The 16,261-nt window shown below is 42.4% G+C and overlaps 1 protein-coding gene across 1 annotated transcript; it reads right to left on the bottom strand.

Annotated features, from left to right (window-relative positions):
* Nucleotides 1-2,132: 2,132 nt before the first annotated feature.
* Nucleotides 2,133-6,847, bottom strand: LOC123116532 (sugar transporter ERD6-like 16). Its single transcript, XM_044537480.1, has 18 exons — nt 6,584-6,847; nt 5,967-6,029; nt 5,781-5,870; nt 5,621-5,680; nt 5,476-5,541; nt 5,282-5,347; nt 5,025-5,100; nt 4,875-4,939; nt 4,497-4,589; nt 4,320-4,400; nt 4,104-4,188; nt 3,983-4,026; nt 3,844-3,906; nt 3,700-3,759; nt 3,472-3,525; nt 3,303-3,362; nt 3,090-3,204; nt 2,133-2,738 (listed from the first exon to the last, which is right to left on the bottom strand). Exons 1-18 carry the CDS (start codon nt 6,770-6,772, stop codon nt 2,617-2,619), a joined length of 1,452 nt encoding a protein of 483 aa, XP_044393415.1. The 5' UTR covers nt 6,773-6,847; the 3' UTR covers nt 2,133-2,616.
* Nucleotides 6,848-16,261: the final 9,414 nt, after the last annotated feature.

Raw genomic sequence — 16,261 nt, 5'->3', positions numbered from 1 at the left:
CCCCAAAACTTTAAGGGCATAGATGCGCCCGCAAGAAGAGCTAGGCCTACGTCCACAATATGCCTATGCTTGCGTTCAGCGGAGCCGTTCTGTTGGTGCGCGTGAGGGCAAGAAACATGATGGGAAATGCCAAGCTTTTGAAAGAACGAGTTTAGTTTCTCGTACTCGCCACCCCAATCAGACTGGACGACAATTATCTTGCGATCAAACTTGCATTCAACAAGTGCTTGAAAATTCTTAAATACTTGGAAAACATCAGATCGACGATTGGGAAGATAGATCCAAGTGAATTTGCTAAAATCATTGATGAAGCTAACATAGTAAGTATGTCTACCAACCGAGGAGGGTGCAGGACCCCATACATCAGAAAAAATAAGTTGGAGCAGCTTGGTAGAAATACTAGTAAAAATATGATATGGCAATTGATGAGACTTTTCCTTTTGACAAGAATCACAAATAGTATCGATACTACGCTCACCAACACATGGGAGCTTATTATTTCTAAGCACTTGTTGAACGACATAAAAAAGATGGATGTCCTAGTCTAGCATGCCACCTGTCCGGAGAGATTTTGATGACACCGAAAACTTGTTTATTGAAGCTTCTGAACTCGGAAAAAGGGGGGTAGAGTCCATGCACGCATCTACCACGATAGAGAATTCTCTGTGTGACCCGATCCTTGATCAAAAAGAAATAGGGATGAAATTCAAGAGAAACTTTGTTGTCAAGAGCAATGCGATGTACTGAAAGAAGATTTTTGGCAGTTTGTGGAACATGCAAGATGTTTTTAAGATGAATGTCACGATGAGGGGTTGCAATAATTGAATGACCAACATGAGTTATCTCCATACCTTCTCCATTTGCATTGTGAACTCGATCTTGCCCGGGGTACTTGTCATGCATGGTCAGCTTGTCCAGCTCATGAGTTTTGTGATTGGATGCGCCGGTGTCGGCGTACCAGTTGGTGTCCACACCATAGGACGATTCCGCGGCGGGGGCGACCTTCTTGTGTTGGGAGTTGTAATCAGCATAACGCTAGTCACAGTCCTTCGCAATGTGATTATCTTTCTTGCAAATTTGACACTTGTTAAAGTATTCATCATACCCTTGGAAAGGACGGCGATTGTTGTTGTTGTTACGACGCTGGGAGTTGTTGTTGCCGCGCTGGTTGTAGTGGCCGCCGCCACCACCGCCGCCGTGCTGGAACTGGCCACCAACACTGCCACCACCATGCGGATAGGGAGCGCCGCCACCACCACCGTCGTTCTGGAAGTGGGCGCCGCTGCTGCCACCTGGACCGCCATGATATCCCCCACCACCACCACCCTTGGGAGGGTTCTGAGAGGGTTTGGGAGGCCCTCGACCTCGATAGGCGGCGTTGGCAGAAGATTTGAAGGCGCCGGGGCCAGTTCCTTGGAACAGCTCAAAGCGCTGATCGAAGTTTGAGACCATGCCAAAGAGCTCATCGGTGGAGACATAATCAGTTCGCACATCTAGAGCAGTGATGATGAAGGAGATGAGTCCATCCTCGCCGATGGGCTTTCCTGCTGCCGCGAGTTCATCAGACAGTGCCCGCATCTGCCCAAAATAGGCTGCGACACTGAGGGAACCCTTCTGGGTATTGGAGAGGGTAATACGGCAGTTGTTGATGCGAGACTTGGATTGGGCTGAGAACATGTTTGCCAGGGCGGGCCAGATGGCGTGAGAAGTCTCGAGGGAAGCAACTTGCACCAGGACTTGTTTGGAAAGATTTCGGAGCAAGTATGCAACGATTTGTTGATCTTGGATGAGCCATGGGGTGTGAGCGGGGTTCGGACCGATCTGATCCTTCCCGTCTGAGGATTTGGTGGTGATGGTTTTAGGTGGCTCGGGTAGGGTTTCATCAAGGTACCCATATAGCCCTGCTCCCATGATCTGGGAGCGAGCTTGGGCTCGCCAGAGGATGTAGTTGGTACGTGTGAGAGGCTCGGAGATGGTGTTGTTCAGGCCGGTGGAGAGGGGTTGGCTGGAGGAGGCCATGGCGCCGGAGATGGGAAGGTGGGAAGGGTGCGGGCGAAAAAATTGTTGTGGGCGATAGGATGGAGATGATGATCGCTGGATGAGGAAGAGGGAGGCTCTGATTACCATGTTAGTTTTGTGTAAGCGTCTCTACCCTCATACAGAGGGCCGCGTGGTGTATATATTGATTGGGAGAGACCCATCTCTCAATAGGTTACAACCGAAGAGATATTACAGGAGGGATAAGAGAGAATAGCAAGAAAAGAATCCTATCCCTATACAATCACCTTGGCGCACAAGGCAGCCTCAAAGGCGTGACACAAGTTACATGTTTAACAACGTAGATCTACTTTTAAATCTCAATCGCCAATATTTATGGTTAACACAAAATCAACAGATATAAATAGATGACGTATGAAGAACTATGAAAGCCTCCTCTCTTTAATGTTAGGTAAAGATTTTCTCAAGAACAGAACAGTGCTCTGTTGCTTTACAATCTGAATATCCTTAACCTAGAGAGTAGACTACAACAAGATGCTTGAAAGGGAGGCTAGCACGGGGTTATGGGGGAGTGGGAAAATGTCAATATGTGCTGCCTCTGGTCGTTTCTGTTAATCCTTATCTTCCGTAATTCAATGAGGCCTGGATCTCTTCGAGTGTTTTTCCTTTGGTTTCAGGCACTAGCCTTGCCACGAACAGTATAGTGACCAAGCTCGACGCAGAGAACATGAAGAACGTCCCTGTAAGGCACAAGACAGCAAGGAGAGCACATGTAAGTGACAAAACTGCCTACATATATATGGTGTGATTAGTTTCTGTTCTAATATGACAATCTGCTTCTGATGCCCCTACTTTGCTTGTTTACCTGTGTTGGAGAATTTCTTTTCATATTTACCAAGAGAAGTGTAACGGCTGAAATTCCTAGTTTTTCCCTGGATTGCTTACTTTTCGACATAGCTAAAAGACTAATTGGAAATCACTAGTCTTCTCTTACTTTTCTACATCTTTGGAGATAGATATGTTTGTCACTACTGGAGCTATGGGACGGAAAACTGAAATGAAGAGCTACAGTGTTGTGTTAGTGCCATTACCTGCTGCGCTCCAGTCCATGAGGAAGTTAAACGAGTAAGAGACCGCGAAGGAACCAAGCCAGCTAATGAGGGTCACCAAGCTTCCGCCGAGTGCTTTGATGTTAATCGAGAATATCTGCAAAGCAATTAATCCAGGAGAAAGGGCAGTCGCTTTTGTAGTTCTATTGCAGATTTATCAATCCAAAACAAGTTCTGATTATTATTATTCTTTACCTCAGACATGACAACCCAAGGGACAGGGCCCATTCCAATTGAGTATGCACCTATATATACCTATGTCAAAAGCAGTATCAGCAGGAATGATCAACATTCAGAAGATGCACTTTTCGAAATTCATTGCAATAATAGAATACAATGCATATAGGAGTGATATATTCCTTACCAGGATGCCGGAAAGAGCCAATGAAGGAACCCATTGTAGGAATAATCCGTGCGCCTAAAAGATTATTCATCATTCACGTTACAGACATAACAACAAACAAAATAAGTTTTCCTTGCCACAACTTTTCTCCTTAACATTATCTTATGATAATCCGCCAGTCTCCCATATGTTCCCAAAAGTTTCATAAGAACTTCTCTACTACTATATGGTTAGGAAAGATGCTGTTACCTTGAGGTAGAACGATATTCCTGTCAAAAAGCAGCCCAAGAATGTTCCAGATGCGGAAACCTGTATAAATAGGAAGCTCAAAACAAAATTCAACCTAACATTCTTTCTTTGTATACATTAGCTAAGCTTTGTATCATCTTATACCATTAGAAGAACCCTTCTTCCACTCCTATCCATGAGAATGGCGCCAAACAATGTAATAGGAATCTGAAATGATCATGGTTATAAACAAAATTTCGTACTAGTAATTAGCAAAATTTATGGAAAACAGTGTATCGCAAACCTGAATAATGCCAATTAATATGGTTCCAAGTTTTCCAGAAAATCCTGAAGTTGAGATGAATCAACACATTTCATGCAGAACTGTTAAAAAGAATGGCACAATGATGATGATATTTGCATACCTGCAGAACTAAAGATAGAGCTTGCATAAAAGCCTACACCATTTATCCCTCCCAATTGCTGGAAGATCATCAAGCCAACACCCGCCTGTGCACATAATATCAGAATGATATTCCAGGTTAGGAATTATGAGAAAATTCATATGATCAAATCCCAAATTCAGTGCGCAAATCATGATGACATTTTAAAATGAAGTAGTAGTCACAGTGATTTCTTACAGTGACCGCATATATATTTGTGCCAGAAAACAAGTCCTGCACCCTGGCCTTTGGGAAGCTTTGGAGGGATTCAATATACTCCTGGATGAAATGATCATTTTGAGTATAATTCTCTTTGCATATACTATTATTATTGAATACCCTATTATATACAGGTTATTAGGACAGAAAGCTAACTTTGATCTCAGTGGCCTCTTTAGATATGTCAGCATTCTCTCCACGCAGCATCTGCAATGAGGTGTGGAATTCTTTCTCCCTTGCAACCTGAGCCTGTAAAAAATGTGCAGTGCTATTCAACATACAAATATATGTATCATGAAATGACTAAAGTCAAAGGTCATCATATTAGTTCATGAGTACTGTTAAAGTACTTTATACTTTCCATTCTAACTTTTGCTGGCAAAGGGAGGTTGTAAGGTGATTTGTAAATCACCACTAACCTTTGTATTATTAAAGCAAGAAAACCATTGAGCAAACAGATCATTTTCTCCCCCCGATAAATTGAAAACCCTTATGTTTCACAGAACATTCTCCAAAGACTCTGAAGTTCCTTACCAGCCATCTTGGTGACTCTGGAATGAAGAGAAGCCCTACTAAGAGGATAACACAGGGCACTATACCTGCACACACAAAAATTTCTAAGTATTTCCATCCAACATGAAATTAAAAGATAACCATGTTTATATGGGTGTGAAGACAAATTACCAACGAATACCAAATTGCGCCATGTAACCAGCGCCCCTATTATGTAAGTAGACGAACTCCCACAAACGATCAACAACTGCACATGCGTAACCAGGTGGTGGAAAGTGGAAACTATTAAAACTTACGAAGTTAAATGTTTTTTTTAAAAAAGGAGGATGACCCCCGGCCTCTGCATCTAGGCGATGCATACGGTCACTTTATTAATTATTTACGAAGTTAAATGTGGATTATGGAGTTTTCGTCCTATAGTTATAAACCTGGTTTAAAGTTGCAAGGCCACCCCTGAGATCCTTAGGCGCTATTTCGGCTATGAACACAGGCACCTGCAGTATGCAGCGCAACATTGGCACACTAAAACTGTAAAACATGAACATGTACAACTGATACAAGATTGAGACACAAGAGACTCAAGACTCAAGAGTGTATGCTGAACTAATTCAGTGATACATACCACATAAGAAAGAACACCAGTACAAAAGCCCAGCAAGGTTCTTCCAAAATAGAGCATAGTAGCACCCTGTACATTAGAACATCAAGGTAATATATCGGTAGGAAAGCACAAGACCTGGAATAACTTCACCAAGTAATTAACAGACCTTAGCGAAATGTATAGAAAGCCAACCAAAAATGCAAATAGTAGCTGCTATCCGCATGGTCTGTGACAAGCAAAACAATAAGACACGGAGAGAAGATGAATGTGAAATAAAAACACACAAACTAGCCTAATTAATAATGAAGTAAAAGTACACAGGCTACCATTTTACGTCCAAGAGAGTCCGCTAAGCGTCCGCTGGTAACAGCACCAATCATTGCCCCGATAGTCAACACAGACCCAAAAATTGCGAACTGCAAGGTTTAGTTGGGTCAGAATAGAGAAGATTAGAACTGGAGAAAAAGAAATCCTGCATAACTATATGGCTGACAAATAATCATGTTACAAACCTCAGCGATGGATAGTCCAAGTTCGTGCTCTATTCCCAACTGAGTGGGTGCAGAATAACCAACCTGAAAAGGTACTCGGATGAGTAAACAGATCATCTCTGTCCATAATCATAGATAGCGCTATCATGTGTGACACTGACGCAATAAGATTCTTGGAAAATTAAATCTTGTACTTCATGTGCTAGACTGTAGCTAAAAGATGCTTCATGTGACACAATAAGATAGCCCTATCAAAATCTGGTCAACTGTCCAGATCAGAACCCTTCATGTTGTGCAAATCCATCCTCGCAGTTTTGCAGAAGTAAAATGAAAACCAAAATGCTTGTGCTTTTGTAAACTAAACCTAATGCTGACGGTAGAAGGGAAAATAACAGTGTACCACATTCATGAACTTTTTGAATCCTAATGGAATTTTGTGGGATTTCGCAAATGGATATGATACGAGTCGGTCAGCTCCCCGGACAAGAAGTTGCTGGCGTAGTATAAACTTGCTCATCCATCTCTCATCACCTTTTAGGCACACATCTGTCTCCTTAATTTTCGACGCACGTCTAGCTGAATGCACTGTCGGTACTTTTGAAGCGACAGAAATTAAGAGGGGGGGACGGTGGGCTTACGCAGGTGCCGAACTCGAAGGAGCCGCACACGGCGACCGCGGTGCTGAAGAGGACCATAGACAGCGACCCTCCCTGGGTCTTGGCATCCTCCTTGCGATCATTCCGGTGGAGGAGCGGCGCCGTCGCGCCTCCGCTGCCGGAAGCAAGCGCCCTGCTCTCGACATCACCGGAGGCCCTCGGTTTCCCCATCCCGATCTAGGAGCGGGGTGTAGAAGAGCAAGAACAAGAGTGGTCAAGAATCAAGATTGGGCAGGGACGAGTCTTGTTCGGGTTGGTTCTTGGGGTAGCTATTTATACGCGCCAGCCCACGTGGTGCTGGCGGTGGGCCAATCCTATGAATAGTCTTATCTTTTTATTTGAGCGGAAGGGCGTCAAACAGGGGAGCTCCTATATTTGGCGCATTTCCTCTCTGTTTAATTCCAACAAAAAGGTTTGCGCGCGAAGCTTCAAACTCGACATCTCTTTATTCAGACAGCAGAGCACTAACCACTACTAGGAGTCTAGGACGCTACAACACAAGTGCAACATTACTACTTTTTCCTTTTTATTCTCTCCCTAGTCCGCGGAAGCCCTGGTTTTGGGAAGCTTCAAACCTGTTTTTTCCGGTTCGCTGGTCAATTTCTGTACGGTTTTTATTATATTTTTCCCACTTTTCCTTTTTGTTCCTTTTTCTTTTTACTTTTTTTCGTTTTCTTAAATTCATGAACCTTTTTTTTTCAAATCCATGAACATTTTTTTCAAAATTAATGATTTTTTTTTTCAAAATTGATGAAGTTTTTTTTTCAAAAATGATGAACTCTTTTCAACTTTGTGAACTTTTAATTCAAAATTCATGATTTGTTTTTAAATTGATGATCTTTTTTCAAATTTGTGAAGTTTTCTTCATAATTGTTGACTTTAAAAAATTTGATGAACTTTTCCAGATTTGTGGAGTTTTCTTCAAAATCGATGAACTTTTTCAAATTCATAAAAAATTTAAAAGTTTGTGAACCGTTTTTGAAATTCATGAACTTTTTGAATTCATGTTTTTTAGAGATTTTTGGTTTTCTAACTCAACTGTTGACTGGGCAATAGTCGGACCGGCCTAACACTTTTTTCGTAACGCTGAACCGGTCTAACCTGGTTCCCGCTCAGCCACTCGCTTGCTCGCGCGTGACGCCTAGCTGGCCCGGGCCATGAATGCTTATGCGTGAGCGCTGGTTGGTTTATCGGGCGCAACAAGCGAGAGCAACTAGTTGACAAACACTCCTTCGAGAGCTCCCAACGATCATTTGGGGTGGACTGAGAGCGTGCCATTTGGCGCGCTCTTAGCCGCCGCCATGTGTCATGCTCTGGCCGTTCCCTTCGAATTTTATTTTTTCGCACGCGTTTCCTTCTTTCTGGACTGGTTTTTCGGCTTTTTGCTCCTCTACCTGTCTTTCTAAGCTTTTGGACAAAATTCTTCAAAAAAAGCATTTTGCATGAAAAAACGCGTATTTTCTTCCGCGAGAGGCACAATTTTCCTTTCGTGAGAGGCATGGATTTGCTTTCGCTAGAGGCGCGACCATGCCTCTCGAAAACAGAAAAAACACATTTTTTTTTGCTTTCGCGAGGGGCACGGCCGTGCCTCTCGGAAACGAAAAAACATGTTTTTTTTTCATGAGAGGCATGGTTTTGTTTCTGCGAGTTTGATTCCGCGAGTGGCACGGTTGTGCCTCTCGGAAACAAAAAAGCGCATTTTCTCTTTCATTTTTTCTTTCACGAGAGGCATGATTTTGCTTCCACGACATGCCTATGGGAAACGAAAAATAACACATTTTTTATATTTTTTTTTCTTCCACGAGAGGCATGGTTTTGCTTCCACGAGAGGCACGTACGTGCATCTCGAAAACAGCTTTTAGAAAGAAAAAAGACGTGTTCCCGATTCGAGATTTAGACGCATGGTTTAAGAGATAAAACATTATGAATAAACGGGCCTACGAAAAAAGAGAAAAGTCCCTGACTGGAGAGGTGGATGTGATCTTTGGAAGGAGTACTCCTCAATTAATGCCCCCCCCCACATGGCCCACGTGCGGCGGCCCATGTGTGGGGTGCGAAAAAGTGGGAACCACCTTTTTTTTGCTTATTTCTGTTTTAACTTTGTTTCTGTTTTTAAAATAATTCCGAATTTCAAAAAAAGTTGCTAATTGTGAAAAGTTCGTGAATTCAAAAATTCCTCGTGATATAAAAAATGTTTGGGAGATGAAAAAACCTCACGGATACAAAAAATGTTCACCAAAAATAAAAACAAGTTCTTGGATTCAAAAAATGTCCGGGATTTCCAAAGAGTGAACATTTTTTGAATGTTAATGAACATTTTCTTATTTTGTTCAAAAATGTAGATTTTCTAATAATGACGAACGTTTTTTGTATTTGATGAATAAATTTTGAACTCAATGAACATTTTGAACTTGACGAACAAAATTTGAACTCAAGAACATTTTTTTTTGAAAAAATTGATGGACAAATTTTGATTTCAATGAACATATTTTGAATTTGATGAACATTTTCTGAAATCTATGAATTTTTTTGGAATATGATTAATATTTTTGTCATTCTGTGAACAAAAGTTTGAATTTTGATGAAAAAAATTAAATCAGATGCTAGAAAATGTTCATAATTAAAAATATTTTTCATCATTTGAAAAATGTTCACGAATTTTAATGGCGTTTCATAAATGAAAAAAATTTATAAATCTTTTTTAATGGAAACTTTTAGAATTTGATGAACATTTTTTAAATTTGATGAAACCTTTTGTATTTGATGAACATTTTTTTACATTGATGAACACTTTGGGAAATCGATGAATAAAAAATATTCGGGAATTTGAAAAGGAAGTGCGTAAAAAATGAAAAAAATAAAGAAGAGGTAAAGATAAAAAATGAAACATAAACTGAAAATAAAAACGAAAAGAGAAAAATAAGGAAAAAAAAGAAAAGAAATTCAAGAATGGATGGCCCATACTTACACCCATGTGCGAGGGGCTGGGGGTACGTGCGAGGGCAATTAGTTAACGAGCGCTCCTTCGGGAGCCTCGCAACGATCAGCGCTACTTGGCTTGCTCTCAGCCATTTGCCACGTGTCGCGCTCTGGACGCTCCTCCAGATTTTGTTTTTTTTATTTTCCGCACGCGTTTTCTGCCTTTTAAACGGTTCTTTTTGGTTTTTTCAACATTTTGGTTTTTCACAAGTCTTCCTTACCTATTCGATCAAAAGAAAATTTCAAAAGAAAAATATTTTTTTTTGCGCGAAAAAATGTGTTTTCTTTTTTTCCTTTCGCGAGAGTCACGGATTTGCTTCCGCGAGAGGCACGGGTGTGCTTCGTGAGAGTCACGGCCGCGCCTCCTTGGAAACGAAAAAAATATGCATTTTCTCTTCTTCTTTTTTTCCTTCCACGAGTGTCACGGTTTTGATTCCGTGAGAGGCACGGTTGTGATTTCGTGAGAGGCACGCGTGCGCCTCTTTCGGAAAGGGGAAAATCCCATACTCCCGGTTCTGTTTTTTCGTCCATTTTCTCGTGAAAAAAAGTTCGTCAAAATCTATCAACATGGGATCTAGTTTTAAAGATCTCGACACGATAAATCCAACGGTGAAAGCGGTTCGAGATTTGGACGCACGATTTAAGAGATAAAACATTTTGAATAAACGGATCTATGAAAAAAGGGAAAAACTCTCAAGTTGCGACAAGTGGCGCACATACAGCGCGCCACTTATATCAAAGTTGGAGTGATTTTTGTAACGTGTACTCGTCAACTAGTGATTTCGGATACGCGCTATGTGGCAAGCCAGCGACCTACACGCCATATAGGAGCCACCGTCAAAATAGTCATGGCTTCGCTTAAGCGAGCCTCCAGTTGGGCCAACCCACGTACGGATTCACGTGATGTTTTTGTACGGTCTATTTTCCATGTCTTTTTTTTTCTTCTGGTTTTTCATTGTTTTTGTTTCTTTCTTCCTTTCGTTTTTATTTATTTTATGTTTCCTTTTTCTGTTTAAGTGTTCTCTTTCTTTTTTCTTCTCTTTATATCAAGAAAATGTTTATCATATATTGAAAAAAATCTTCATCATGCATTATAAAATGTCCATCATGTATTAAAAAATGTTCATTATGTATTTGTCAATTTTTCAATGTTATTTTACAAATATGCTCACTGTATTTTAAAATTGTTCAATGTATATTAAAAAACTTCAGCATATATATTCATCTTTTAATAAGGTGTTCGGAAAAAGTCAGCAAAAAATAGGGCGCTACAGTGATCCGAATTGTATAGTATCGTTTTGCTACTGTACCGAAACGCTATAGTGTTGATTAAAGTTATAGTGTGTCTACTCTCTTGTTCTCCTCCAAGAAATCACATTTTGGACTTACTGAATATTTCTACTATGAAAATTTTGGCTATTGATTGTTATAACAAAAAATGGATGTAGTAAGTTTATGTATGTAAAACCTGTTCCAAATTTAGGGAATAGACACTTAGTCAATTTTAATGAACATGCTAGTTACAAACAACGAAGCTTAACCTTATGCTATTATATTATTAACTTGACTTATGTGACTTACTTTTGTATATAGATATACTGTATAAGCTTTCAAAGACCTTAATGACTAATAGTAGACTGCAAAATGAAATGTATGCTCTAGTTATAATATTTATTCAGTTAATGAAAGGGCATGTCTCTCTCTAATTGGTTTTGATGTTGATGACAATGAGTTTTGTGGACTAACCATGTGCATTGAGCATTTCAGAGATTCATATCTATGGCACAAGACAGTTTTATTCCCCTCAGTTAGGAAAAGAGCGAAGATGGGTTCTCCGACATTTCGTTTCTTTTGATTTGAGTAGTAGGGAATCCGTACTATTAAGAGAAGGTCCGCATTGGAAAGTATGATGGATTCAACACGTACACAACCTATATGCACCCACGGTACCTTCCCCAACTTTGGAGCATTCCTTACGTTCTATTCTGGCTTTACGGGTATCTACCAAGCGGCATAATACCGCTGGTACCTACGGTAGTACTGCTTGTGTGATACTTCCGTAGTTATACCTCGTCTACTACCGTGAGGGTCTCTGTTCCCCTCTGGTAATATGCAGTAGTACCGCTGGCACCTGCGGTAATACTGCTTGGGTGGTACTTCTGTGGTTGTACCACGTCTACTATCATGAGGGTCTCTATTACCCTCTGGTAATTCACGATAGTACTGTTGGCTCCTACGGTAGTGCCGCTTGTGCGGTACTTCCGCTGTTGTGCCACACATACTACCATGGGGGTTTCTATTACCCACCTGTAATTGGTGGTAGTAACACTAGCTTGAGTCAGTAGTACCACTCCGGCAGTACTACCACGCCAGGTCTGAGCTGGTTCTCGGTGGGTCTCTGTAAATTCCATGTATTTAGCAGTAGTACCACTTGATCACTTCCAGAACATAATGGTTGGATTCACCTACCCACTATATATAGTGAGTCTTCTTCTCCACGAAGACACACTTCTTCCTTCTCATGATTGACTACTCTTGCGGTCTCACTCCGAGATCATTGGAGCTAGAACACGAAAGACAATTGGATCAAGCACAAATTCTTCAAGGCTATCATGCCTTTCAACAAGAGTATGTCATCCGTGATCCGTCAAAGATGAGACTTCCATGCCTTGCCCTCTAGTGATGTGTTGGATGAGTTTATTGCTATGAACATTTTGAACAAGACCGTCGACAACACATTTGCTCAAGTTCAACGCTCAAAGAAGACCAACCTTACTTTGAAGGTCAAGGTAGTCCAAGAAGAGTAAGAAGAAGAGTGTTGCCCCGAAGACACCAAATATGCTTACTATGAGCACATGAATCTTGCGTCAAGGAAATTTTGGGACAACAAGAGAAACTCTAAGGTCTACTATTCGAAGAACAACTCAAGTGGCTCTAAATCCAAAGGCCAACGTGTTAGGACTTGCTACAATTGTGGGAATGTGAGTCACTTCATCGCGGATTGTCCTTATGAGAGGAGGGAAGACAATGGAGGCAAGCTTATTCGCAAGGACAAGTCCAAGTCTTTCCCAAGGAAGAATACCAACTACGCGAAGAAGGTACCACAAAAGGGTTTGGTGGTGCACGAAGAGTACAACTCCGATGATAATGATGCTAGTGGTGAAGGGGTTGCAACGGCCTCCGTCGGCATTGCCACCTCTCCATCACCAAAGGTGTCCCTCTTCGACTCCCCCAACTAGAACTCCATCACCACCCACAAGTGATGGTTTCCTGGATTAGGGGATGCTCACCACGTTGGCCTACCATTCATGGGCGTACTCCACATGGAATCCTCCGAAGACTTGGCGTATACTTCATGACATTTCTAAATGATTGGCATGTTTATCCCTAGTTGTAGCCGACATACTTGTAAACCCTAGATACCCAGGTGCCTATATAAGCTGAGGGGTTTAGTCTGTAGAGACAAGTTAGACACAATCATACGATCTTGAGGTAGATCATCCTGTACTTTGTACTCCATACACAAAATATAAATAGGAGCAGGAGTAGGCATTACCTCTTTGAGAGGGCCCAAACCTTGGTAAACGTCGTGTCCTTTTATCTCATGTTATCATCTGGCCAAGATTACCACTTCGGGACCCCCTACCCGAGATCTGCCAGTTCTAGCACCGACATTGGTGGCCCATGAAGGTCCCGCTGGGTGGTCACAAAGACTTGAGGGCTCATCTTCGGATCAATGTCGACATCGGCCGTCGGAAGACTTTTCGCCCCGGATAGCTTTTCGCCTTCAGCAGCATTCTGCTGCATGTAGGTTCGACTGGCCACCTCAACCAAGTTGAGAACCTCGCTTCAGGCCAGACCATTAGGTTTGGCAATCTGGAATACACCATGGATTCTAGTGGCAAACTTGCATTTTCGGATTGGGTGTTAGACCAAACCGAATATCCTACCAACATCGCCGCCCCTGGCACCAGAATCAATCTCTGAGTAAGGCCTCGGAGACATCCATACCTCGGCTCCCGCTTTGAGCTTGGAATCGAGCATTACCCTATTAGGTCAAAACTTGGATCCGACCACCAAAACCCCCAAGGACATGTCAGGTGGAACCTCGGGCAAACTTCAATTGTACCCCGCCCACAATCAAGATATGGGTGAGCATGATATCACACTTCTGAACGAGATGTTAGGTCAGATTCAGAATCTTTCATTCTTAGATGGTTATACCTCAATCTACGATCGGATCTGGGAGAAGCCTGGAGTGGCTAGAATTTTCAACCCATCCTCTACCTACCTAGTCACTATCGTTGAGGACTTAACTGAGGTGCTAGGATACACCTCCGAGGAAGAAGCCGACATGGACGAAGATGCCGGCTATATGTGATACTCAACTTCACCAACTACCGCTACTAAAACCGCACGTGGATCGCTATCTCCACCTATGACGTCTACATGGTGGACACCCCCCAAAGATGGAGAGGGGAGCGAGAAATCTCCCTAACATCGATGTAAGGGCCATAGTAAAAGCAATGCCTGCAATGGCGGAGCAAGCAATGGTCGGACCATAAACAACGACACTGCACTAAGAAAAAAAATACTTCGGTGATAATATGTGTTTGTCATAGTAGGTCACCTTTACTGTGACGCATGTACATCCGTGACGATTTGATGAAAGAATCAAGATAGTCATACATGTGTTGTCATAGAAGCGTTCCATGACAACACTCAATTTATTGTCATGGAAGTGTTCACTTTCGTGATGATAAATGTCACGTCATGGAAGTGTTTTCGTCAAGGGTAACCAACACGGGGCATCCACCATAACGGGTCGCTGTTAAGCTATTGGGTGCCGGTTTTGGATTCAATACCCATTAACAACCCCGACCAATGGCGATTTTCCACTTGTCAAATTCTCATTCGCCAACGGAACCACGTGTCGACTCGGCGTTATGACAGATGTCATCCGTCCACTGGAAGGGACGCACCAATGAAATGTCGACACGTGGAATGACCCAACAGTGGCCCATTTAGGTTAAGAGGGCCGGCCCAGCCAAAGGCCCACGAGATTTTGTAAGATATTAGTGGGCCGGTGATGACCCAGAAGTAAGAGTGTCTAACCCAACGAGGAGCACAAGGAAATGACAAGCGGTTTTTAGCAATGTATTGTGTGCAAGAAGTGAAATTATCAGTAACAGATAGTTTGATAGCAAGGTAATTTGTAGCGAGCAACAAGTAGTAACGGTAACAAAGGTGCAGCAAGGTAGCCCAATCCTTTTTGTAGCAAAGGACATGCCAGAACGATCTCTTATAGTAAGCAAAGAGTTCTTGAGGACACACGAGAATTTCACCTAGTCACTTTCATCATGTTTGTTTGATTCACGTTCGCTACTTTGATAATTTGATATGTGGGTGGACTGGTGCTTGGGTGCTATTCTTACTTGAATAAGCTTCCCACTTATGATTACCCCCTCTCGCAAGCATTCACAACTACGAAAGAAGAATCCAGATAAATCTAACCATAGCATGAAACATATGGATCCGAATCAGCCCCTTACGGAATAGTGCATAAACTAGGGTTTAAGCTTCTGTCACTGTAGCAACCCATAATCTAATTACTACTCCACAATGCCTTCCCTTAGGCCCAATTATGGTGAAGTGTCATGTAGTCGATGTTCACACACTGGTACGCGTCGGTGCGATACAAACGGTTTTTAACCCCTTTCCGCGACGGCATTTGGAACCGTCGCCTAGTGAATGACGGTGATAGGGGGGTCCTTCCCACACGACCCAGAAACCATTGGGGATAGGGACCCTACAATACTCCTTTTCATTTGTGGTCGCATTGCCATCACAATCGGTATTCTGTGGTGCTACGTTTATGATGTGCGGCCCATCACAAATGGTTCACTATTATAGAACGTGTATGATAAGCATACAACCACACACATTTTCTTTTCACAAACCATATGCAATAACTAATCAAGAAGATTAGCTAATCGTTGTACGAGTGTCAGATAGGATTATGAAATGTCGGACCATCGTAACATCGTCGTACATGACAACTATCACACATGCTATTCTCTGGTGCAACGTTTACGATGCATACTTCATCAGAAACAGTTCAGGGTGACCTTGGTATGGAGATCAGTGGGTAAGCTGCACGGGCAAACCGGCAGATGTTGACAATGGAGGTCTCGCGGCGGCGGCGGGGACCTTGCTATGATTTCGAGCGAGGGAGGGTGTGTGTGTGCGCGCGCGCGCACCCGAGGAGGTTTTGGTGTGTGTGTGTGGGGGGGGTTTGAGGAAATGACGCGGGTACTGAAAATTTTACAACATGGGAGTCAAACACGGGAGTGAAATGCCGGGGCTAATGAAAATTTTGATGATGGTGCATCGTACACGGTCCGAAGATAACAACCTTGTGTTATGAAACAGAAAAACCCTCGAGGCGGGCAGATATTTTCTAGGGGCAGGCGGGATTGGGAACAAGAAACATCACACATGGTCCGGAGATAAAAACTGTGTGTTATGAAACACAAAAACCCTCCTTGAGGCGGGCAGATATTTTCTAGGGATGCGGGTGGGATTGGGAAGAAGAAACATTGCACACGGTCCAGAGATAACAACCGTGTGTTATGAAACAGAAAAACCCTCGAGGCGGGCAGGTATTTTTGAGAGGGGGAG

This window comes from Triticum aestivum, chromosome 5B, assembly GCF_018294505.1.
Source record: "Triticum aestivum cultivar Chinese Spring chromosome 5B, IWGSC CS RefSeq v2.1, whole genome shotgun sequence".
In the NCBI taxonomy this organism is placed as follows: Eukaryota; Viridiplantae; Streptophyta; class Magnoliopsida; order Poales; family Poaceae; genus Triticum; species Triticum aestivum.
The sequence above is the reverse complement of the archived record's forward strand: the minus strand, read 5'-3'. Positions and strand labels throughout refer to the sequence as shown.

Bases quoted from the DNA above. Each gene is read 5' to 3' on its own strand.
- LOC123116532 (XM_044537480.1), bottom strand. From the start codon at position 6,772: ATGGGGAAACCGAGGGCCTCCGGTGATGTCGAGAGCAGGGCGCTTGCT. The intron at 4,027-4,103 runs GTATGCAAATAT...TCTCAACTTCAG, and splicing joins CTCTATCTTTAGTTCTGCAG to GATTTTCTGGAAAACTTGGA. The intron at 3,760-3,843 runs GTATAAGATGAT...CTATTTATACAG, and splicing joins GAAGAAGGGTTCTTCTAATG to GTTTCCGCATCTGGAACATT.